This window comes from Capricornis sumatraensis, chromosome 22 (genome assembly GCF_032405125.1).
Source record: "Capricornis sumatraensis isolate serow.1 chromosome 22, serow.2, whole genome shotgun sequence".
NCBI lineage: Eukaryota > Metazoa > Chordata > Mammalia > Artiodactyla > Bovidae > Capricornis > Capricornis sumatraensis.
Window position 1 is genome coordinate 47,956,903 of NC_091090.1, and position 25,069 is coordinate 47,981,971.

At 44.2% G+C, this 25,069-nt stretch overlaps 1 protein-coding gene across 1 annotated transcript in view; it reads left to right on the forward strand.

The window, feature by feature from the left end:
- Positions 1-16,540: 16,540 nt before the first annotated feature.
- The window catches only part of ADTRP (androgen dependent TFPI regulating protein), a 76,791-nt gene continuing 68,262 nt past the window's right edge, over positions 16,541-25,069 (forward strand). The window contains exon 1 of the mRNA XM_068960756.1: positions 16,541-16,800. Within this exon, the coding sequence (XP_068816857.1) occupies positions 16,648-16,800 (153 nt within the window). The 5' untranslated portion in view covers positions 16,541-16,647. The remainder of the gene's footprint in view (positions 16,801-25,069) is intronic.

Consider the following 25,069-nt stretch of genomic DNA (forward strand, 5'->3'; position numbering starts at 1 on the left):
TTAGCAGCCACTAGCTTTGTTCATAGGGTGCTCCCTAAGGCCCACTTGACTTCGCATTCCAGGATGTCTGGCTCTAGGTGAGTGATCATCATACCATTGTGGTTATCTGGGTCATGAAGATCTTTTTTGTACAGTTCTTTTGTGTATTCTTGGATAGACAGTAGTTACCAATAAATATACATATACTGGGGACAGAGATCAAAAGTTTTCTTGATAAGAATACATACTCAAAGGTGTTGGGAGACTACTGCTTTATTTCATTCCTTCACAATCTTGGTAGTTCAGATCAATCTAATAAATTTTTGAATTACAAAATGATACTAATATATGGTCCTCTGTGACCCTTCTTAGAAGATATCTGTATTTTAACAGAGGACAATGCTTACTCCAGAGGAAGCCACTCAAGGTGAGTTTCAGGCTTGCTGGCTGGCAGGTAGATGAGACTTTGGGGTAGAGAAGACTTTCCCTTGGCTGGGAGGAGGAAATCAAGACAGGCATGGTTTTTCAGTGAATTCACCACCAATTACCTTCTTTTTTCCCACCTAAGTGGGCTTCAGACTATGCTCAACTAGGTTACTGGTGGTGCCCTCAGATAGTCTGAGGCCAAGTGTCTTATTGGTGTTTCCTATATTCATACTTTTATTGCAGTTTTACATGGGCTATTTCAGTTTGAAGAATCAACTCCATGAGCACATCAATCCCTTCATTTGAAGAAATATTTTATTTGTGTTTTGCTTGGGAAGGAAAACTCAGTTCTTAATCTTGCCTCTGCGTTTCTCTCCCTTTCACTCTACATTATAGCCAGCACGGGTCTAATTCACGCTTGCAAAAATGCCAAACATATTTTGCAAAGGGATCTGCTTAGAGTGATGGAATATCCTGGTTTGCCTAGGGTTGTCTTGTTTTAACATTGAGTGTCCTGCATTCCCAGTCTTGCTCACCCAGAACCGCACTATGATATGATAGTAGGATAGCCACTTTGTTGTGGTTTAGTCGCTCAGTCATGTCCAACTTTTGTGATCCTATGGACTATATTCAGCCAGGCTCCTCTGTCCATGGGATTTTCCAGGCAAGAATACTGGAGTGGGTTGCCATTTCCTTCTCCAGGGGAGATTTTTGACCCAGGGATCAAACCCACACCTCCTACACTGCAGGCAGATTCTTTACCACTAAGCCTTCTGGACTTCCCCACTAGCCACATGAAGCAAATTAAGTCTCACTAAGTTAAAACAGATAAAACAGCTTCTCACTTGCACTAGCTATAGTTGAAGTGTTCAATAACTACATGTGGCTTGTAGTTACCTTATTGGCCGAGGTAGACGTAAAAATCTCCAGCGTTGCAGCAAGTTCTGTTGGGTAGCGCTGAGCTAGAGGGTTTTTCCAGCAATTACCTAGAACTAACATCTTTGAAAACAGTACCCTGGTCAGGCATCACCAGTTGGTTGAGCAAACTCATGTGATGGGGCCTGCCGTCTCAGTGAACACACAGAGTGTGCTAGCTCAGCAAAGCCTCAGTGAAAACTTTTGTTTTTCAGAGTTCACATTTCCTGATGCATCAGGCTTCTGGAACCAGGCCCCCAATCTTCCCGGCTCCTGGGGATTCATAAACAGTCGTTGGCATTTAGTGAAAATGGGGACATGGCGTATGAAACGAACATGACAGCAAGAAAAGATAACCTGCCTCCTTTTAAATTGTGTCCATGAGGGATGAGGGAGCACACCAATTGCATTCTCATTTGTGGGTTTTCCCCTGATGCACAGCACAGCAAAGAGGGGAGCTGGACCTGACCGAGTTAGAGCCAAAGGAGGACGTGCAAGAGGAAGACTGTCTTAGGAACAGGTGCTTTTAAGTCAGTTGCATCCCGACCGCAAGCCATCAGCTGGCTAGAACAAGGCTGCTGCTTCTCTTACAAAGTGGCCAAGAGTCACGGAGGACACAGCACTTTGGCAACACCCCTGCTCCCCCAGGTCTAAGGAGAATTAGAGACAGAAGCAGGAACAAACAGCCCATGGGTCAGAAGTCTTTACTGCAAGATCTAATTGTGAGCACAGGGATTTATTTGTTTCAATAATAGGTTAAGCACCTACTATGGGCCCTGCTCTTGAGTCATTCACTGTCTAGGAGGGGGGATTAATATGTTCGCTAGCTTTTAAAATATAAAGTAACCAATGGTTGTTTGTGAAGACAGTGATGATGATAATGATGGCAGTGACGACTAACATTTATTGAGAGCTTTCCACGTGGTAGGCTCTACTCTGAGCGTTTTACGTGAAGAAATAAAGGAAGAACACTTTAGGAATATAGATGCCGGAAGGACCCCCAGGTGACAATGTAACACACTTTCAAAATTTCCAGGAAATTTAGCAAATAAGCAAAGCAAAACTCTCACAAGTTGCTTGAAAAAATAGTCTAGTGAATCGATTTAGACAATGGGTTTTATTTTTCAAATAACCTTCTTTATTTTGGAATGACCTTAGATTCTCAGAGTAGTTTCAAAGAAAGCACACAGAGTCCCCATATGATAATTGGTTTCTGAGTCAGAGAGAAATGCCTTCAAGTCCCAGTTCTGCTATTTATTGTTGTGCCCTTGGATGAGTTATTTAACCACTCAGACCCTCAGATGCGGCTTCCTCAATTGTGAAATGGCACAATAGAAGCTACTTTGGAGGGCTGTGGGAAGGAAAACAACGAGAGAATTTGTGTAAAGTGCTTTGTACATGCCTGGGTCTCTGATGTGCTTACTAAACAGTGCGTTATTATTTATGTGGATCAGATCTTTGTTTAACGAATTAATGAAAATAATATGTCATAATAATTTTAAATGGCCAATATTTAATAGCTCTGGTTTCAGCTGGGAAAGATTGAGAGCAGGAGAAGGGGGCGACAGAGGATGAGATGTTTGGATATCATCACCAACTCAGCAGAGTTTAAGCAAACTCCGGGAGATAGTGAAGGACAGGGAAGCCTGGTGTGCTGCAGGCCCTGGAATTGCAAAGAGTCGGGCACAACTGAGCGACTGCCCAACAATAAGCGCATAGTTTCCGCACTTCAGAGGACATGCTCTATTTCCTCATCTTGTTCCTTTTCTCAGGCAGTTGAAGAGGCCCTCAGTCTACCCTTCAACCAGATTCAGTCCACACCAGGCCAAGTGGGTCCACTATCACGTTGTCTCACATTGTGAACATGTCTCTGCCTACCCGAAGAAATGGAGGGCCAGTGGAGTGTATGCACCCACTGTCTTAGATAGCTCAGGTGGATATAACCAAAACACCGCAGACTGGGTGACTTAAGCACAGAAACTGATGCCATGTGGTTCTGGAGCCGAAAAGTCCAAGACCAAGGTGCCTGCAGACCCAGTGTCTGGTGTGAGATCACTCCGCAGCTCGTAGACCATCATCTTCTCATTGTATCTTCACAAGGCAGAGAGCAGAGACAGGAAGCAAACTCTCCCGTGTATTCTCGTAAGAGCACTAATCCCATCTTGAGGGCTCCAGCCTTATGACCTAATTACCCCTCAAAGCGTCTCCAAACACCGGCCAATTGGGAACTAGAGTTTCAACATGTGAGTTCTGAGAGGACACAAACACTCAGTCCAGGGAATCCATGCAGGATGGGAGGCTGAAATACCTTCCTCTGGTCTGTGCAGCAAAGGCTCCCTGAGAGGGCCCACACTGCGTCTCCTTGGAAGCTCTAGGCATGGGCCCAGGGGCTCCTTCTTCTGTGGGCTTGGGGAAAGTTCCATAGCTCAGCGTCCCGCTGTCCCCCTGCTGGGCTGGGGCTGGAAGCGGCAGGGCAGAGAGATGCGAGGACCTTTTGCAACTTCTTCCCTTTTCTTCCCAGTCTACGATCTCTGTGGTCCTGAAAGCTGTTCCTCTGTTTCTCAAACTCAGAGAACTCCCAGGAGCCTTGGGCCCCTGTGTGGTCCATTAGAGCCACACACGTGTGCCCCCATCTGAGTGGAGGAACCGTCACTCCTGCTCTCTGATTCCTTCAGAAGAAAATACTAACTAGATAATATTTGGGCTATAAATTCAAAATCAGTTTTCAGAGGCTTCAGAATTTGGTCAACAGTTGAACACACATGAATTTTTCCATATGTCACACTGTTAGCAGAAGACTTCTGATTATTACTTAAAATCCTCCTTGATTAAAGCAAAGACTCCAGGTCAACACTTACCATTTACTTTTCTTCTTACCTACCCTTGCCCACATGAACTCGCCCCCGTTACACACACACACAGAAAGAAAGAGATGTGATAATCCACAAACCTTGGACTTCACGTCTATTTCAGTTGCTCTTTTCAATTCCTAAGAAACCACTCAGTGGGCACTGGGGAATTCTGAGTTACAGGCTTAATGGAAAACCCCAGGTCAAGAGTAACAGCTTTTCTTCAGTTTACAAGTTAATGTTGACCTTAAGAGAATTCTAAAATATGCTTGAAAATCGTTCCCATCAAATGTTTTCTGGAAAGAGTTCAGCCTTCTTGCAACGAAGAACCTATGACAGATTCAGCACCTCAACATGCCCTTCAGCAAAGATGCACTGCGAAAGTCGGCCCTCCCACTTTCCGTTCCTGTACCTTCTAGTGGTGAGGTACCTGTTGGTTCGACGGGCATTCTGACCAGGTGCCACCTGTGAGGACAGACAGGCTGGGGGTAATTCCCATCGTAAAACCTAACACTGACTGAGTACTTACTTAGCACTTCACATGTACTGTCTCATTCAACCTGTGATGAGTTGGGCACTCTTATTACCCCATTTTACAGTTGAAGAAAATGAGATTCAGAGTTTCATTCACTTGCTTGCTGTCACATGGGTGAGAAGAAGTGAAACTAGGGTTTGAAGAAGGACGCACTGCCTTCGGAGCCCACACTCTTGGCCATTAAGTGACGAGGCTTTGCCTCACTTCACTCTGGAGTCCATGCTTCTTTGGAAGTCAACATTTAGCTGCAGACCAGCAGGTTCACCAAACAGAAAGCAATCTGAGCGCCACCCAAATCATCCAGCATCTTGCAAACCTTTCCTCAGTCATCCCCTCTCTCTCAGTATCCCCGTAATGATGTCACTGATGGGAGAAAAACGGCAGTGCTGGGACTGAGCACTGGGTTTTCCTGTGTGGCACTTTGCCCAGTGGCTTCTAGGCCCAGTGTATCCTCTTTTAGCTCCTGAGATGGTCCTCACTTTGAAAGCTACAACTAGACTCATAGGACCAGGGATGCTCACTTTAATGCCATCAGAGAGCCAAAAACTTTGTAAAAGCTGTTCTGTGTTATTACAACAGTTGGGAGTCAATAGGCCTGCCGTGAAACAATCATTGTTTCCAAGAACATAGAAAAAGTCACCTCCTCAGCACTTCAAGTAGCTCATTGGCAAAGAGGGCTCGTGGTTTGAGGTCAACCTTGAAGACAAGTGGCTAGGCTTCATCTGCTCGTATGTAAGCCTTTTCCATGTCATTTTAACATTACTCCCTCTGAATCTCGGAAGGTGGACAGGGAAGGGGGAAAAGCAGAATATCATGGGAAAAGTTTTGATATCTTTGAAGACAAGCATACAAAGGGTTGATACTGGAGTACAGGGTCAGGAAGAGACCTTACCTCTGAGCAGCTGAGACGCAGCTGCACTTCTGTCCACAGGAGCTCACAAGCTATAAAATATTCTCATCCTGAGCAGGCCAGGTTTCAAAGAAATCTACTGCTGTTGAAGGTAGGAGAGAGATGCTGAGTTTATTCTGCATTGGCATGTGATTTATTTTTGGCACCAATAAAAACTGGAATCCCTTTGAGTAGCCCCAAAATGCCATGATTCTGGAGGAGAATGATGGAAAATGTACCTCCACCAACCAGACAATGTGAAACATTCTAGATGAATAATTGATACATAATGATTCAGACAGGGTTGGCAGACAGAAAATGCCAAAGGGGCCTACAGATTTGACCTTAAACTTCAGCCATTTTGTAAACAAGTGTTCTGGGAGGTTTCACTTCATTTTCATACAGGTCAAGTGTGGCATTTCTATTCAGGAGTCAGTTGAGTAAATTATTAACCAAAACAACTCCTTTTGACCAAATGAGTCAATTCTGCAATAAACAGTTTGGCAGTTTGTATGCATTTTTGGATCTTTTTGTTTACTTTTTTGTTAAGGGGATTTAAAAAAAAAAAAAACACAGCAACCTTTTCCTTGCTTTTATGAAACACTGCCCTATGTTTCCAGGCAGAAAAGCAAAAAGAAAAACTTTCAAAAGGTCACCTGATGTCATTTCAGCAATGCAGAAATAAGAAGAAAACCAACTAACATGAAAAAAAAAAAGATGTTTTGGATAACAATCTTTGGCAGATGTCTTAAAGCAGAATATATAAACATGCCTGCCATAGACGTAATACTAAGAGGATTTCACCTTGAAACTCAATAGCTGTAATTCCTTAATAAAGACCACTTGTTTGTCAAGGGCTAGATTAATCTCTGAGCTGGGTTCTACCGGAAATCAAACTCTGGTCCATTATAGGAGTCATTATCAATATCCTCCCTGAGTATAAATTTGAGATGGAACAAGAGGCAAATGAAGTCTTTCCTCATCCCAAGCCAGTGCATGTAAACACAGACTGAGATCCTGAGGTGCTTCTCCAAAGCTTCAGGGGAAAGCATACCCCCATCTCCCCACAGGCTCATGGCCTCTTCCGTATGGAGGACATTGAATTCTTTTGGTTTCTATAGAGTAATGGTCTTCACTTTGGGGATGATTTTCTTCCCATGGACTTTTGGTAATGTCCAGAGATAATTTTGGTTGTAATATTGGGACCCCCGGTGGCACCAAATACACAAAGTAAATAAAGGTAGCATCACAAAGGCTCAGGAAATCAGATTGTCATTATAACCATGGTCTACGAATGTCAGGCCAGGACCTGTGTGCTAACCCTAAACAGAGTGACTGATTGCTCAAATAAAATGTTTAAATAGGATTCAGAGAGTCTTAAGACAATAATCAAAATTTCTAGGATACAACTGAAAACCCTGGCCATATCAAAAACCAGAAAAAGCACAGCTTGAATTCAAAGAAACAATCAACTTCTACCAACAGAGAAATGAATAGAATATTGGAATTATCTGACAAAGAGTGTAAAGCAACTTTACATTAATTTAATATGAAGCATTAAAAAATGCTTTAATGGGCAATTGAAAACTCTCTTGAAACAGATGAAAAATAGAAAATATCCACAAAGAAGTAGAAGCTATAAAAAAGAACCCAATTAAAATTATAAAATTGACAGATACAGTAATAGAAAAAAAAAAAAACCTCACTGAATGGGCTCAGTACCAAAGTATAGATAACAGAGGATACAATCAATTAACTTTTTTTTTTAAAGGAAGCTCCATTTATTTATTTATTGAAGGAATTTTTTTTTTTTATAGAATTATGCTAGTTTCTGCCAAACATCATTTCTGGACCAATTTACTCAAGTCAAAAACCAGAGAGAAAATAGACTGGAAAAACAAAACCTAATTAGAAGGGCCTTTGGGAACTATGGGACAACAACTAAAGATCCCAAATTCATACCATTGGAGATCAGAAGGAAAATAGAAAAAGAGTTAGATGAAAGAGCACTTTTTTTAATGGCTGAAAACTCAAATTTGGTAAAAGATATAAATCTACAGACTTAAGAAACTACACAATCTCCAAATATGGGAAGTCCAGAGAAATTCAAGCCACAACACATTGTAAATACACTTCAGGAAACTAAAGATAGTTTTCAAAACAACCAGAGACAAATGAAGCATTAACCATAGCGGAACATAGATTCAAATACAAGCATATTTCTTACCTAAAACAGTGGAGGCCAGAAGGAAGTTGCACAGTATTTTCAAGTGCTGAAAGAAAAGAACTGTTAACAGTGAATTCTGTATCTTAGAAAACTATTCTTTAGGAATGAAAGGGAAATAAAAACATTCTCAGATGAGGGAAAACTTAAAAAAATTTTGTTACTATCAGACTTGCCCTTAAAACGTGGCTAAAGAAACTACAGTCAACCCTCCATATCTATAAAGACCCTGGTGGCTCAGATGACAAAGAACCTACCTGCATGCAGAAGACCTGGATTCGATCTCTGGGTCGGGAAGATCCCCTGGAGAAGGAAATAGCAACCCTTTTCAGTATTCTTGCCTAGAGAATTCCATGGACAGAGAAGCCTGGCGGGCTACAGTCCATGGGGTTGCAAAGAGTCAGACAAGACTGAACGTGTCCAAATCTATGAGTTCCACATCTACAGATTCAACCAACTGCAGGTCAAAGATATTCCCCACCTCCCAAAATTCCAGAAAGTTCCAAAAAGCAAAAGGTTAATTTGCCAGACAGAAATTATTAACATAAAATTTTTATTGTATTTGTAACTATTCATAGACATACCTCATTTTATTGCACTTTGCTTCATGGTACTTCACAGATAATTGTTGTGTTTTTTGTTTTGTTTTGTTTTTTTTACAAATTGAAGGTCTGTGGTAACCCTGCATCAGGTAAGTCTATCAGCACCAATTTTCCAACAGATCTGTCACTGTGTGTCTCTATGTCACATTTTGATAACTCTCACAATATTTCAGACCTGTTCATTATTATTATATCTGTTTGGTGTTCTGTGATCAGTGAGTTTTGATGTTTCTACAATGACTCACCAAAGGCTCAGATGGTGACTAGCATTTTTTACTAATAAAGTATTTTTAAAATTAAGATATGTACATTCTTTCAGAAATAATGCTACGGCACACTAAATAAACTATAGAAGGGTGTAAATACAACTTTCATATGCCCTGGGAAACCAAAAAATTGCAAGTGACTCACTTTATGATGTTATTTGCTTTATTGTGGTGGCCTGGAACTGAACCTGTAGTATCTCCAAGATCTGCCTGTACATAGCATTTATTCTATAGTAGGGATTCTAAGTAATCTAGAGATGTAACATGCACAGGAGGATGTACCTAGGTTATAGGCAAATGCTACACCATTTTATATAAGGGACTTGAGCACGTTTGGATTTTGGATCTGCAGGAGGTCTTAAAACGAATCACCCAAGGATCTTGAGGGATGTCTATAATTCTAACTGGAAGTCGATGACAGAAGGATGAAGCTTGAAGCATCAGAAAGGATGAAAGAACAATGTAGAGAGCAGATATGTGGTGTAAACAATAGACTAACTCTTCTCATGAGTTTTAAAAATTACTTAATGAGTAGAACAAAACTTATAACACAATCTGATTTCTAAGACTAGGATATTTAAAAGTGGGGAAGGTAAAAGGACTAAAATGGAAGTAAGTGCCAGGAGGCTGTAATAAGTCACATATGTGTATTGTCATACCCAGAGCAATCATTAAGAAAACTATACAAACAGATACACTCAAAAATACTATAATTAAACCAAGGTAGAATCTTAAAAAGTGTTTAACGAACACACAGCAGGCATGAAAGGAGGAACAGTGGTTAAAAAAAAAAACAGAGGAAACAAGGAGAAAACAAGTAACTAAATGGAAAACTTAAGTCCTAATAAACTAAAAACTCCCTTAAATGTAATTGCCTAAATATATCTATTGAAAGGCAGAGACTGGCAGAGTGGGTTAAGAAAAACCTCACAACTTGTCTATGATATTTACATGAAACTTGCTTTAATGTCAACAAAATAGATAGGCTGACAGTAAAAAGATTTAAAATATGTACCATGTAAGCATTAATTTCAAAAAGAAAGAGTAATAATATTAATATCAGATAAAGTTGGCTTTGTCTGAGCAAAGAAACTTACTAGAGACAAGGTGGTACATTACAAAATGTTAAAAGGATTAATCACCAGGAAGATAAGTGATTCTGAAGTTGAATATACCAAACAATAGAGTCTTATCCCGGGGACGGGGGAGCCTGGTGGGCTGCCGTCTATGGGGTTGCACAGAGTCGGGCACGACTGAAGCGACTTAGCAGCAGCAGCAGCAGCACACACGTAAAGGAAAGACCGAGAGACTGGAAAGTAGAGATAGCCTAATTTATGATTATTGGTAGGGCATTCAATACTGCTCTTCAACAAATGGCATAACTATTAGATAAAAAATCAGCAAATCAGAGTGCAGTTTCTATATATAAATATACATGACTCAAACATGGTACTGTACAGACTGCTAAAATTAGGTAGCCAGAGCTTAACTGCTAACCTTCTTGTGGTGAATTTCCCAGGAAAATAGGCAGTCACATGAGTTTTAAAAGGTTGAAATTGGAATTGCTGATTGGTCAGTATTGAATACATTTCTTAACTTTGCTGATTAGTTCAACATGTAAAAGTCTACCTGAAATATCTGAGTTCTTTCATGAGAAAACTCACACATTTCTGATTACACAGTTTTGCAAAACATGAAATCTGACATAGCATTAAAAAAGTCATTTGTAGGAACACAGTTTCTCTTTAATAACTTCATCAGACCTCACATAATCAACTAATACACTAATTAAAGCAAGAGAAATACACTTGAAAATTTTAGAACTTGGGTACGAAACAAAGCAATTCAAGAAATAGTGAAAACTCACTGGCCCAATTGTTAAGACACGTGTGTTCTGGTCATGGCTCCCCTCATTAATAGCTGTGTGATTTGGGGCAAGTCCCTTAACCTCTCTGAGCTTTACTTTCTCATCTGACCTCAAACGGTTCTTTCCTGCTCTAAACCTTCAAGACAATGTGAGTCAATTTCATGCTTATAAACAGGAAGAGTCCTTTGGCCTTGCAACTGAAAACACACCATCAAAATTATCGAGAGAACGCTGCTCCTTTGAGTGGGTCCAAGAAGGTTAATACAGACACTGCATTCCACTGCGAAAGCAGAGCTGGATCAGAGAGTAAGGTATATCTGGATGGGGTTTCCCGATGCAACAGCCAACATGAAGGGCCAGGAAAGTCCTCATAGATTGGAAAAGGGAAGAAAAAAGGTTCTGATGCCTTTCAGAGTTGGCTTGGTATGGTGGCTGGAAACTCACACATGGTTTCACCAAATGGACTTCAGATGGGAACCTTTAATAAATGTTCTAGCTTTTGAAAAGCAGGGCAGTAACAATGACCTCCGAGAGAAACAAGTGCTGTTAGATGGGACATAAATAACCCAAAGGGTGAAACACTTCATTCTAACTCAGTTCTCAGCCACTTGTACAACAAATGGATGAGGGGCCCTTAGGGATGCAAATTCCACTGGAGGGAAGATGCTAATCTCCCTGAAACTGGCTTCAACTGGGCATGACAAAGATTTAATTATTTCCAGAAATACCTACTTTTTATTGGGGGAAAGAGCCATTAGAAGACTGTGAGGGTGATATTGGTTCAGAGGCAGCAGGGCTTCTAGATAAATACAAACAGCTCTGGGTGATGAGAGCAGTAATGATCAGGAAATTCAAGGGTAAGAGAAACTTCCCCTGCCCCAGGCAGATATTAAGAAAACCACAATACCAGAACTGATCCATGCAAACAAAGTTTATTAGCATCTAGAATTTACCTGCTACCATAAACAGTGCTGGCTTCCCAGGTGGCTCAGTGGTAAAAAAAAAAATCCACCTACCAATGCAGGAGACGCAAGTTTGATCCCTGAGTCGGGAAGATCCCCCCGGAGAAGGAAATGGCAACCCACTCCAGTATTCTTGCCTGGGAAATCCCCTGGACAGAAGAGCCTGGCGGGCTACAGTCCACGAGGTTACAGAAGAGTCAGACACGACTTGGTGACTAAAGAGCAACAAGTACAAAGTGCTGAGGACCCAGAGGTGTATCAGACACCCCGGGAGGAGCTCAGAATCTGACTGGCTCCCCAGAATTGCAGCAGAAAGAGGTAGCCCCCACTCAGCCGGGAATTTAATAATGGGACTGTTCACTAAACGGTGGACGAAGTGAAGAGAGTGTGTAAGGGCTGTGGAGGTACAGATCAACTTTGAAAGGAATGAGCCAAATCGAAATGGCTCTATATAGTTTAACAGGGTAAGTGGAATACAGATAAGTCCCACCAACTTGTCTTGAAGCTTAAAGGGACGAAGATTTACCAGTTAGTTTGCTTAGCATCATCAGCTGGAGGGGTCCCTCCCTTGCGCCAGAACGAAACCATAATCCTTCAACCTTTTCGCCATAACCTCAAGAATTCTGAGCTCCGCAGCCCTTAATTCCCTCTCACCATTGTGCTACCTGCGGCCATCACTGTGAAGGGTCTTCCACTAACCCTTCCTCTGTGATTGGCTCTATGGCATGCCTGGGAGCGGGTGTGCATCTGTGGGGGCATGGGGCTTCCCTCCAGTCTCTTTAGAGGCTAGCCCTCTTCAACTACTCCTTTAGCCCAGCACACATCCTGGTTTTAGGAAGCGAGACAATCACCATCTCTTACTTGAGGGAACTAACACCCCAGTGGAAGCCAATGTCTGACCAGCTCAAGGTCACGCAGTAGACGCACGCCCGTGTTTGAGCCCCTGACCTTTGCACTTCGTCATTCTGTGACTGGCCTAGGAATGGGTTATCGTTTCTGTCAGACAAAACTGTTCCCTGTGTTGGTGGCCATAACAACTTTCTTCAGGGAGATTACATTCATTCTTGCTTTCTCCTGCACAACCTCCAGAATCTCCCCTGCTTTAGTCAACGCATTCATCTTTAACTCCGTCTTCTGTATATTTAGAATGACAGAATAATTTGCAGGCTAATTTAGGCTCCATTAGTACGCTATGCCTGCCTCTATTACAGTACTTATCACATCGTGCTATAATTTTTTGTTTATATATCTGTCTCTGCCACTTGACTGTGAGTTCCTACAGGGATTAGCCTATGTCTTACTCATTGCAGTATTTTACCCCCTCCCCAGAAGCCAGCAGCTGAACATTTTGAATATAGTAGGTATTTAAAGAATGAAACAGCTTTACAATAAGGGTCAATAGACAAGGGGCTTCCCTTGTGGCTCAGCTGGTAAAGAATCCACCTGCAATGCGGGAGACCTGGGTTCGATCCCTGGATTGGGACGATCCCCTGGAGAAGGGAAAGGCTACCCACTTCAGTATTTTGGCCTGCAGAATTCATTAGACAAGCGCACCTGGTATGCACATATTCATTTATTCAACGGATATTTATTAAGTTCTTATTGTGTGCTTGGAGAAGGCAATGGCACCCCACTCCAGTACTCTTGCCTGGAATATCCCATGAACAGAGGAGCCTGGAAGGCTGTAGTCCTCGGGGTTGCTGAGGGTCGGACATGACTGAGCGACTTCACTTTCACTTTCATGCTTTGGAGAAGGAAATGACAACCCACTCCAGTGTTCTTGCCTGGAGAATCCCAGGGACGGGGAAGCCTAGTGGGCTGCCGTCTCTGGGGTCGCACAGAGTCGGACACGACTAAAGCGACTTAGCAGCAGCAGCAGCATTGTGTGCTTAACACTATGCTAAGCTCTAGGAATCAAAACACACCACCTGTATGTGTTTGAGAGATAATGGAACTCAAAAAAAGATAAATTCCTAATTGTTATCGACTGTGTTTCTCCAAAATTCATGAGTTGAAATCTTACCCCCAAAGCGATGGTATAGGGAGATATCACCTTATGAAGATGATTACGTCATGAGACTGGAGCACTGGTGATGGGGCTAGGGTCACTACAAACGATGCCCCAGAGAGACGCTGGCCCCTTCCCACATGTGCAGCAATGTGACTGTCTGGGAAGCAAGCTCTCACCAGACAGAATCTACCGGCACCTTGCCTTGGACTTCCCAGCCTCCAAAACTGAGATAAATAAGTTTCTGTTGTTGATAAGCCACTCAGTCCGCGGTATCTTTGTTATAGCACTAAGACACTAACCATCATGCAATTTGCAGAGATGCACAGGGTATTAAGGAAGACTGGAAGGGGCTGTTCAACATGGCCTGGTTGAGGAGAGGTTCAGCTAAGGGTTCTAAGAGACGGAAACTGCTGAGCTGTATTAGTAAATGGTTATGGGATACCAAGGCAAAGACATGTTGGAAGGAGGCCACCAGGGAGAAGAAACAGTAAGGGAAAGGGCACAGGACGTGACATAGCTGGTGTGATTGGAAACTCTGCCAATTTGGGTTGTCGGAGGAGCATTAAGTATGGGACAAGAGTGAGGCAGGAAAGAGCATCAAAGCTAGGTGAGAGGGGCCACTTCATCAAGTTATGGGACTTGGATATTATTCTATTAATGATACCGACACAGTAAAGGGACCTGAGTTGGGGAAAGAGAAAGATGTTGAAGGTTGGCATTTTAGGTTGAATCACTCCGTGACCGTGTGAAGGACACAGTTGGGGGATGAGACTAGAATTAGGAAGACCAGTTAGAAGAGAGTTACTGCAGTACTGGAAAGAGATGAAGAAGACTGCACTAGGGTAGCTGTAGGAGAAATGGAAAGAAGAGGCCTGACTGGAGCTGGACTGGGGAGATGAACTTGGCATCTTGAGAGGGAGGAAACAAGGAGGACTCTCAGGAAGGAAATGGGTCCATACGCACAGAGAAGGGAGGGAATAGTCAGATGTGGGGTAAGGTAGTGAGTTCATCTTATACATCTTGAGTTTGGGGTGCATCTAACTAATTGAGGGAATGTCCAACATGTAGCTGAAGATATGTTTGAAGCTTGATGGGGATGGGTAGAGGGTTGGGACTAGAAGTATAAAATTTTGGTCATAAGCTAGAAAGCAGTGGTAGAGATCAAGATGGTGGCAAAATCACTGTGGTCAATACATAGTGTGAGATGGACAAAGGGCTGGACCAGCTCCCTGGGAAACGCCAGGGAGATTGAGGCCTTTATCTCCTCTCCTTTCCCAATATTTCCTCAAATCCTTACCCACCTGCAGACCTGTGTTTGAGATTTTGTATAAAGAGATAAAAGTCCCTCAATCTATGATGATGCTTACTAGGAATCCACCCTGGGGGACATAGCACAGGCATCCGCATGAGCACCGGGTTTTAAGATGTATCTGATCCTTTCCTGAGAAAATTTTCTGATGGAAGAAGTAGAGGATTAAAGCGGGCTTAACAGAAACTGGAGAAATATTGCAAAAGGCGTCTGAGGGTGTACAGAGCAAGTATGGTTCCTTTGTGGTCAGGCATGATGGCTCAGAGGTTAAAGTATCCACCTGCCATGCGGGAGACTTGGGTTCGATACCTGGATTGGGAAGATTCCCCAGAGAAGGGAACGGCTACTCATTCCAGTATTCTGGCCTGGAGAATCCCCACGGACAGAGGAGCCTGGTGGGCTACCGTCCATGGGGTCGCAGACTTGGACACAACTGAGCGACTTTCACTTCACTCTGGTTAGGGTTCAGACTGCAACTCAACCTGCCTCTTAGTTTCTGTTGAATGCATTCAGCTTGGGCTTCAATTTCCTCATCTGAAAGTGAGGGTTACAACAGAATGTACTTCATAGCAGTGTTTAGAGTGTTGCACAAAGCACTTGGAACAATACCTCCCACATGGTAAGTACTATATTAGGCAATATTATTATATTCGGTGTTAACTTAGGCTGTGGACCTGTGTGTGGGATTTTATATTTCTCATTTCCCAGACTACCCTTTCCTCTGAGAATGGTTCCAACGCAGACCCTATACTGTTGGCTCAGGCTTGCTCTTCCCTCGTGCTTAGCGCCTGATGTTTGGGATCCAGTGCCTGCTATTCTTTCCCCTAGTTCCTGTGAGCTCTGATTAAATCACCGAGCACCGCCCACTCCAGACTTACTAACTGCACCAGGGGCACTTCCCTTAGGGATCTGCTCAGAACCCTTGGAGCCAGTTGCCCGGGGGAAACGAGCTGGTGATGTCACAAGGTAGACACTTCCAGACCTCTCTGAGGTCCCCTCTGTCGGGCCTGTGGCAGGGCCCAGTTCTGAAAACTTTGCCCAGCCTGAGCCTATTCTTGTCCACTCCAAGACAATGCAGAGACCCTCATTCCCTTCCAGCGGTGTCCGAACTCAGGTTTGTTGGGGTTAGGGCCACACGTCTCTTCCTGTTCTCTGGCGACAGACCTCTTGCTGTACTTTTTCCCTCCCAAGGAATAGAAATCCCTATGCAAATAGAGTGTGTGGGACAGCTCTCAGTAACTCTTGGTTTTCTAGGATCCAGATAAAAATCTGGGGGAGGGGGGAGGGGCAGCTAAAACCCTGGGGCTGATCGATAGAGGATCAAAGGTTATTTCAGATTTCAGAGGGCCTCAGAGACCTTCAGAGCAAGATTACAACACCCTTCCCATTTCTAGTTACTCCCGTCTGTGTGCTAAACGTACCCACGATCTCTTCCAGCAGGTTTGCCAACCTCATTCTCATTCTCTCAGGATATATTACGGCAACTTTCTCACGCTTTCCTTTCCCCAAAGGAAAGGGTAGAAAAGAGAATATTTGGCCGTGAGGGTATTTCACTAGACTTGACTTACCGATGAGGTTGTTGAATCATGCCCCACCCTAGCCAAATAGTGCAAAGGGCACTTCTTGCATCACTCCCTGCCCTCTTCAAAGCCTAAATACTGACATGCACAAGCAGAGCTTCCCAGCTGTGCTGGAGTTGTCAGTCTCAGAGGGGTGTGTTTTACAGCGCTCCGTCTCCAGCCTGCCCTAGGACTTCAGCTGTTACAGGCACTTTGGAAGGAAGCTGCTCACGGCTCTCTGCTTAGACCGAGCCATGACGGGGACGTCTACGTGCGTATACCACTTGTTTGTCTTGAGCTGGTATATCTTCCTCAACTTATATATCTCACCAGAAGGAGAGGATCCGCGGATATCCCTAATCTTTCAAAATGGGGGGAAATGGAAGTACCTAACATTGCTTAATCTGGTAAGTACGCATCAGGAAGCAAGTTATTTGTCTCTAATATAAGTGCCTTAAACGTTAACATCCTTTGATTTTATCCAGTCCAAAATTCCATTATCTTTCTTCTTCATAGTTTGTGAGTTTGGGCATTCTCTTTTATTTGGCAATTTGCTCTGAGAAACCCACTTTGGGAGTTATCCATAGTTACCTCTTGTGTTGACTAATTGTGAAACACTTTTAAAAGTTATTTTTAAAAGAATCTTATCTCTTTAAAAAAAATTATTAAAAATTGTTACTTTCTTAAAAAGTTTAACTGGAAGATAATTGTTTTACAGTGTTGTGTTGGGTTCTGCCATACTACAGCTGGAATCAGATATTAGTCAGTGAGTCAGTTCAGTCACTCAGTCGTGCCCAACTCTTTGTGACCCCATGGACTGCAGCACTCCAGGACTCCCTGTCCATCACCAACTTCCACAGTTTACTCAAACTCATGTCCATTGAGTCGGTGATGCCATCCAACCATTTCATCCTCTGTTGTTCCCTTCTCCTCCCACCTTCAATCTTTCCCAGTATCAGGGTCTTTTCCTATGAGTCAGCTCTTCACATCAGGTGGCCAGAATATTGGTATTTCAGCTTCAACATCGGTCCTTCCAAAGAACATTCAGGACTGATCTCCTTCAGGATGGACTGGTTGGATCTCCTTGCAATCCAAGGGACTCTCAAGAGTCTGCTCCAACACCACAGTTCAAAAGCACCAATTCTTCGGCGCTCAGCTTTCTTTATAGTCGAACTCTCACATCCATACATGACTACTGGAAAAACCATAGCTTTGACTAGACAGACCTTTGTTGGCAAAGTAATGTCTCTGCTTTTTAACATGCTGCCTAGGTTGGTCATAACTTTTCTTCCAAGGAGTAAGCGTCTTTTTATTTCATGGCTGCAGTCACCAACTGCAGTGATTTTGGAGCCCAAAAAAATAGTCTGCCACTGTTTCCACTGTTTCCCCATCTATTTGCCATGAAGTGATTGGACCAGATGCCATGTCTCTGGAATCACATATATGTATACATATATCCCTTCCCTCTTGAACCCGCCTCCCACTCGCCCCGTATCACCCCTCTAGGCCATCACAGAGCTCCGGGCTGAGCTTCCTGTGTTACACAGCAGCTTCCCACTAGCTATCCTTTCGTCAACTGGTGACGTCCATGTTTCAATGCTACTCTCGCAATTCGTCCCGCCCGCTCCTTCCCCTGCTGTGTCCACAAGTCCTTGTCCCAATTGGATGTTTATTTCTCCTCTGCTCAAGCCCCCTCATGAATATGCAGGTTCCCTTAGCTTAAACCTTCCCCAGTTTTGCTATTTGGGGAGACACTACTTGAGGAGAGATCCCCCAGTGTTCTCCTTACTTGCCGCAGGTAATAAATCCTTCCTTCTCAGGGGCAAAAAAAAGAATCTTACCTTGAAGTGCTTCTCAGATGAGCCTAAACGAGGAACTAAAGTCATGGTTTCATGGTTTCCTGATGACATTGACAACATATGCAGAAGAGATTTTGAACTTTGCTTGGGGAAGTCTGTGAGGGAAGGCAGAGTGGCGTATGTTGCGTAGGAAGTGCAATTTCCAGTGGAGGAATAATGCCATTTTACAGCACACCCAGACTAACAGATTTATCTAAGAAAAGCAAATACATTTTGCCACGTTCAGATCCCACTTCAATTTTTTTATAGGCTCAGGCTCCATCTTAAAGGACAAATCACCCAACCAAATGGCAAATGCAAATTTTCAACCATCCACAAACCAATCACATCGCTTGCTCCTTGCTTCTCTTCCTAGCCCAGCTGACCACAATGGGATGAATGAAATGATGAAGTGTAAGTGAACGGGAGAAAAATAGATTTCCAAAAAACCATTTGGGGAATATGTAACATTATTTTTAGAGTTAAAAGCTAAGAATGCTGTATCCTTTGGGGATGCTAATTTAAGTTTTGGAATTTGTAACCTAAATGTAGGGTGCAGTATAAGTATTTGATTCCAACTCTTTGGCATCCTAATCCAGGCAGACGTAATGCATGGTAAGAAAAAAAAAAAAGACTCTCTGTAATGCTAAGGAGAGGAAATTCAGAAAACTCAGTTCACAGAGGCCTGGAATTTCAGCTTCCTCCTCACTGGCTATCTGACTTTGGGACCTGAAATTTGAGATTTGAGCTCTGAGCATGCTAAGTCGATTCAGTCATGTCCAACTCTTTGCAAACCTATGGACTGTAGCCCCCAGGCTCCTCTGTCTGTGGGATTCTCCAGGCAAGAATACTGGAGTGGGTTGCCATGCCCCCATCCAGGGGATCTTCCCGACCCAGGGATCAAACCCTTGTCTACTGCATTGCAGGCAGGTTCTTGACCACTAGTGCCACCTGGGAAGCCTGAGTACAGCTCTACCATGCTTGAAAAATATCAAGGTGATTGCCTGTTTCAATCATAGAATTTTATGAAAATAAGTAAACAGAAAACAATAACAAAAAATGATTTTGTAGAATTAGAATAATACAGCAGAAGTCTCACCTTTCTGTATCTTTTTGCTTTATATTAAGGAGGGTCAATGTAAAAGGAGCAGCGTCAGCCAGGACTGATGATCTAATCAAATCTAAATTCTAGTATGGCTGTTCTATCTCACTCTCAGTTCAGTTCAGTCACTCAGTCGTGACCGACTCTTTGCAACCCCATTGTACTGCAGCACACCAGGCCTGCCTGTCCATCACCAACACCCGGAGCTTACTCAAACTCATGTCCATTGAGTCAGTGATGCCATCCAACTACCTCATCCTCTGTCATCCCCTTTTCCTCCTGCCTTCAATCTTTCCTGGCATCAGGGGCTTTTCAAATGAGTCAGCTCTTTGCATCAGGTGGGCAAAGTATTGGAGTTTCAGCTTCAACACCAGTCCTTCCAATGAACATTCAGGACTGATTTCCTTTAGGATGGACTGGTTGTATCTCCTTGCAGTCCAAGGGACTCTCAAGAGTTTTCTCCAACACCACAGTTCAAAAGCATCAATTCTTTAGTGCTCAGCTTTCACTATAAGCGTGGCTAAGAGCGGACTCATCACCTACTCCCTCAAACCAGCTTACTGACTTCTAGCTCAGTTACATGTCCCAGAGCCATCACATTTCCAAGAAAGGAGAAAGACACTCATCTGTCGAAGACACATTCAGTTCAGTTCAGTTCAGTTCAGTTCAGTCACTCAGTCATGTCCGACTCTTTGCGACCCCATGAATTGCAGCACGCCAGGCCTCCCTGTCCATCACCAACTCCCGGAGTTCACTCAGATTCACGTCCATCGAGTCAGTGATGCCATCCAGCCATCTCATCCTCTGTCGTCCCCTTCTCCTCCTGCCCCCAATCCCTCCCAGCCTCAGAGTCTTTTCCAATGAGTCAACTCTTCACATGAAGTGGCCAAAGTACTGGAGTTTCAGCTTTAGCATCATTCCTTCCAAAGAAATCCCAGGGCTGATCTCCTTCAGAATGGACTGGTTGGATCTCCTTGCATTCCAAGGGACTCTCAAGAGTCTTCTCCAACACCACAATTCAAAAGCATCAATTCTTCGGCGCTCAGCCTTCTTCACAGTCCAACTCTCACATCCATACATGACCACAGGAAAAACCATAGCCTTGACTAGACGGACCTTAGTCGGCAAAGTAATTTCTCTGCTTTTGTTGGTCATAACTTTTCCAAGGAGTAAGTGTCTTTTAATTTCATGGCTGCAGTCACCATCTGCAGTGATTTTGGGGACCAAAAAAATAAAGTCTGACACTGTTTCCACTGTTTCCCCATCTATTTCCCATGAAGTGATGGGACTGGATGCCATGATCTTCGTACATTTCCTAGTGCTAATTCCCTGAGTAACAAAAGGAAGAGTTTTCTGCATTCCTGAGCAGTATAGACTCTTTGGACATCTTCGGGCCCTTTAAAATGGGCAGAGAGGGGCTTACCTGTGGATGTTTCCTTTTTGTTAGGTGTCATCTTGAAAGAGACTTAATGAAGCATTTTCCAATTGATAAAGATGGGTTAAAAATGTTTTTAGAGGATTCATTTAAGGTCAGATTTCAAATATGTGACTTCCTGTATGAGCCACATATGAGTAATGAGCCACCAAGTCCTGTTTTCCCTCTTGCTAGGTTCTCCCCTTCTTCCCGAGTCGTATCGCCTCTCTCATTATTAGTTGGTACCTAGATGACTAGATCATCTCTTCACTGTCCTCTCACTATCAGCGCAACCATCCATCACTCAGATTTCAGATTAATCTTTCCGACAAATGGTTTTGGTTTTATTTTGTTTCAAACATCGTGAGCCTGATTGAGAAGTTTGGTCAGCTATTCAAGAAACTAGAGTGGCTCCCTCCTACCTCACAGGACCAATCGAAAGTCCTGATCGAGGAGCTCACCTGCCTACTTCACTCTCGTTCTGGCGCTCCCCTCCCCAGTAAGTCTGGTCCCTTCTCCAGGAAGCCCTGTGTCTTCTCCAGCGTTGGTCCCCAGGCTTTCCGCGGTCACTGCTCTATCCAGTCACACCGTCCTTGAACGAAAGGCCCCCCTGCTTTTCCACCATGTTGCTGTTTTCCCAGACCACCTGAAAGAAATCTCAGATCTTCCTTAAAAATCTCTGCTGAGCCACTTTGTTTTTCCCAGATTTGTTTTTCCCTTTCCCTGAGTTTTTCCAGCATCTGTGAGTCTCTGCTTATTTATGTATTGTTTGCACGTCTCCACCCACGTGTGATTCTTAACATTTCAATCAATTTGTAAATAGCTCTAGAACAAGAGTTTAATCTCTGAAGTCTTCACCAGCCCTAATGTTCTACGAGTCTACATTGTATTTGCTATAGTGATGGGCACAGATTATCCCGTAAAAAAAACTTGGTGTCTAGGAAATGGCAATCCACTCCAGTACTATTGCCTGGAAAATCCCATGGACAGAGGAGCTTGGTAGGCTACAGTCCATGGGGTTGCAAAGAGTCGGACACGACTGAGCGACTTTACGTTCACGTTCACAATCGTATATGGACTGGACTTGACCTCAGACTTTTCTGCATTCCTGAGCAGTACAGTCTCTTCGGACAGCTTCAGGCCCTTCAAACGGGCATAGAGGGGCTTACCTGTGGCTGTTTCCTTTTTGTTAGGTGTCATCTTGAAAGAGTGACTTAATGAAGCATTTTCCAATTGTTAAAGATGGGTTGAATATGTTTTAGAGGATTAATTTAAGGTCAGACTTCAAACATATGACTTCACTTGAAATACTGGGCCTTAAAATTTGTAGCTCTTGAGGTCTTAAAGGATTGTGTTTCCTAATGATTAGTGTTAGCAAATGGCTAATTAACTAATGGTTGCATTTATAAAGTCACGGAGGTCTCATAACTTACTATAACACTCTTGGATTTATTTTACGTAAATTTACTGGTCAGTACCCCATCCTGCTTCCAGGAAATTTACACCCCTCCCCTTTAAATGGGGCTTCCCAGGTGGCTTCTTAGTGGTAAAGAACTGCCTGCCAATTCAGGAGACATGAGAGGTGCGGGTTCGATCCCTGGGTCAGAAAGATCCCCTGGAGGAAGGCATGACAACTGACTTCAGTATTCTTGCCTGGAGAATCCTATGGACAGAGGATCCTGGTGGGCTACAGTCCACGGGGTCGCAAAGGGTCAGACACGACTCAAGTGACTTAGCATGCCTGCACTTCTTTAGACAGCCTTAATTTCTAGTGAGCTGAATATCCATTATGGACCCTGAGAACAAAGTCTGACTTAATACAAGTTAGCATTCTAAGAGTGTCCCATTTCTTTCTGAGGCCACATCAAGGGATTCAAAGGATTAATGCCTGGGGTGTGAGGTGATTTGTGGGAATTTCACAAAGAACTGGTCACCCTGACTGATTCCTGCCTGGTGCCTAAGGAGAGTAGAAGAAGGAGAGGAGAGATGTGAGTCTCCGAGGGAGTAAACTGACCCAGGGAAGAGGCAGCCAATTCTCTGTGGAGAGGGAAGGCAGCGTAGCCTAGCGTTATCACCATGGGCTCTAGGAGCATGGGTTCTGTGGGTGGCTCCTCAGTTCTACCACTCCTGACCCCAGGCTGGGTATTTCTTTGTCTCTTACTTCCAAATCTGTCAGACAGAAATAAAAATAGTGCTTAACCACAGACTGTGAGGGACAAGGGAAGCGTGTAGAATGGTGTTAAGCAGAAAACAGTGGAATGAGAAGGTGGGAGAGTGCTGGTGAGTTTCTAACCATCTCAGCTAGAACAGGAGTGGGGCCGAGCGGAGGGGATTTTGTGGGACATCAGTCCCCTCCCTGAGCACCATGGGTGGTGGGTCATGGATTCAGGCAAGGATCAGCCACCTGCCCCACTGCTCACCTATCTGCCTCCATGGGCTTCGTGCTCCAGCTCCCCAGCTGGCAGAGGCCCCCAGTGAAGGCACTGCTTTATCTACATAACAGATGCCCAGTGGATGCTCAAGGGGATCAGGGGTGGGGGGCACCCTAGGGGAGAGCCTGCAGGTTCAAGTAGAGGGCAGTGAATCCCACCGAATGGGAAAGCTCCCACAAGGTGGGCGTGGAGATCAGGCGGTGCTGTCGGACACCCTCCGGATGCTCATGTTGGCTAGGCTTCCAGAGCCCAGATCTTCCGCAAACGTTACGTTCCCTCTGCTCTGTCCGCTCTACTTCCATCCAGGGGCGGTCCTGGATTCCGCAGGGAATGCAAGCTGGGGAGAGGAGATAGAGGGAATTTTCAGCTACAGTTTAAATTGTCTTGCAGAATTCATACAGTTTGCTGGATTTTCCTCTTTTGAAAAATCAACTTCCTTCTGAAATGTGGTTGGAGGTGGCGCCTCATAACTGGGATCTCCAGGGGAGATTCTGGGCGAGCCCCTTCCTGTTTCCCACACCCCACTTCACCGACAGAGGCACTGATGTTTCCCTCCACTCTTCATATAAAATTGCCCAAGTCAGGCAGCTCTGACTCGAGTATCACCAAGCTCTCTGGCTCTTTGGCTTCCCTGGCGGCTCAGATGGTAAAGAATCTGCCTGCCAATTCAGGAGACCCAGGTTTGATCCCTGGGTCAGGAAGATCCCTTGGAGGAGGAAATAGCAACCCACTCCAGGATTCTTGCCTGGAGAATCCCATGGACAGAGGAGCCTGGTGGGCTACAGTCCATGGGGTCACAAAGAGTCAGACACGACTAAGCTACTTTCACTTTCGCTTTCAAGCTCTCAGGATGCCAACAGCAACTCCAATGCATAGGTCCTTGGGGATGGCAGAGCAGGGCCAGGGGAAGAGAGATGCTTGGGGACATTTCATCGTCCAAAGTCCAAGGTAGCCCACGAACAGTGAGAAGACAGGGATTCATTTATAGTATCCAGAGCCCACTTCCATACTTGGGACCAACCCCTGATTTCCATCATCAGTCTAATATATTCACTCTCACGCTCAAACAGAGTCAGAAATACACTTAACTGTCTATTCCACAAAAACACTTGAGATCACTGTTTTACCTCTCAGAGAGTGGAAAGAATGTGGGCTGATAGGAGGAGAGAGTCCCCACCGGCACCCAAATAAAAGAACTGCAATTTATTGAGCAACCACGACAGCCTTTTGGTAGGTTCACTCTGCACAGTATAAAGACCAGGGGCTGAAGGAAGGCCTAGCTTCCTGGGTGCCCCTCACTTGCTGTGTGCTCCTGAGTGAGTTACCTACCTTCTCTGTGCCTCATGCGTAGTGGCTGTGTGGTGTGGCGAACGGACTCCCACCCTTCCCAGCCTCAAGGTACTCAATCCCCAGCTCCTGGGAGGAGGGTTGACTGCTGATGCCTCATAGGCGAGCGTCTGTCTCACAGCTATCCTCAGCAGAAGGGAGCCACCAGGACCAGGGCTTAAGGCCAGTGACCGGCGGACCTAGGCTCCAGAGGCTGGGCTCCAGGACAACTCTGAAGGCAGGGTGAGCTCCAGAGCTCCTTCCTGGAGTGTGAGAGCAGCTGATGGCACGCAGCTGAGCTGCCCTTCCGGTTCTCCTGACTCCCTCCCTCTTGAGCCCTTCTCTTTGAACACTCGGCAGGTAGCTCTCAGCATCTCAGATACTGTTTCTCGAGAAACCTGACCCACAAAATGTGAGTCAATGTACAGAAAAGGTTCCTCCGCCGCCGCCTCTTTCTTCTTCTTCCTAATAAAGACATATTAACATAGAGCTTGCCCTGGTCTGTATCATGTCTAATTTCTGGCACCTAACAGACATTCTGTGAATGTTGGCTGCACAAACAAA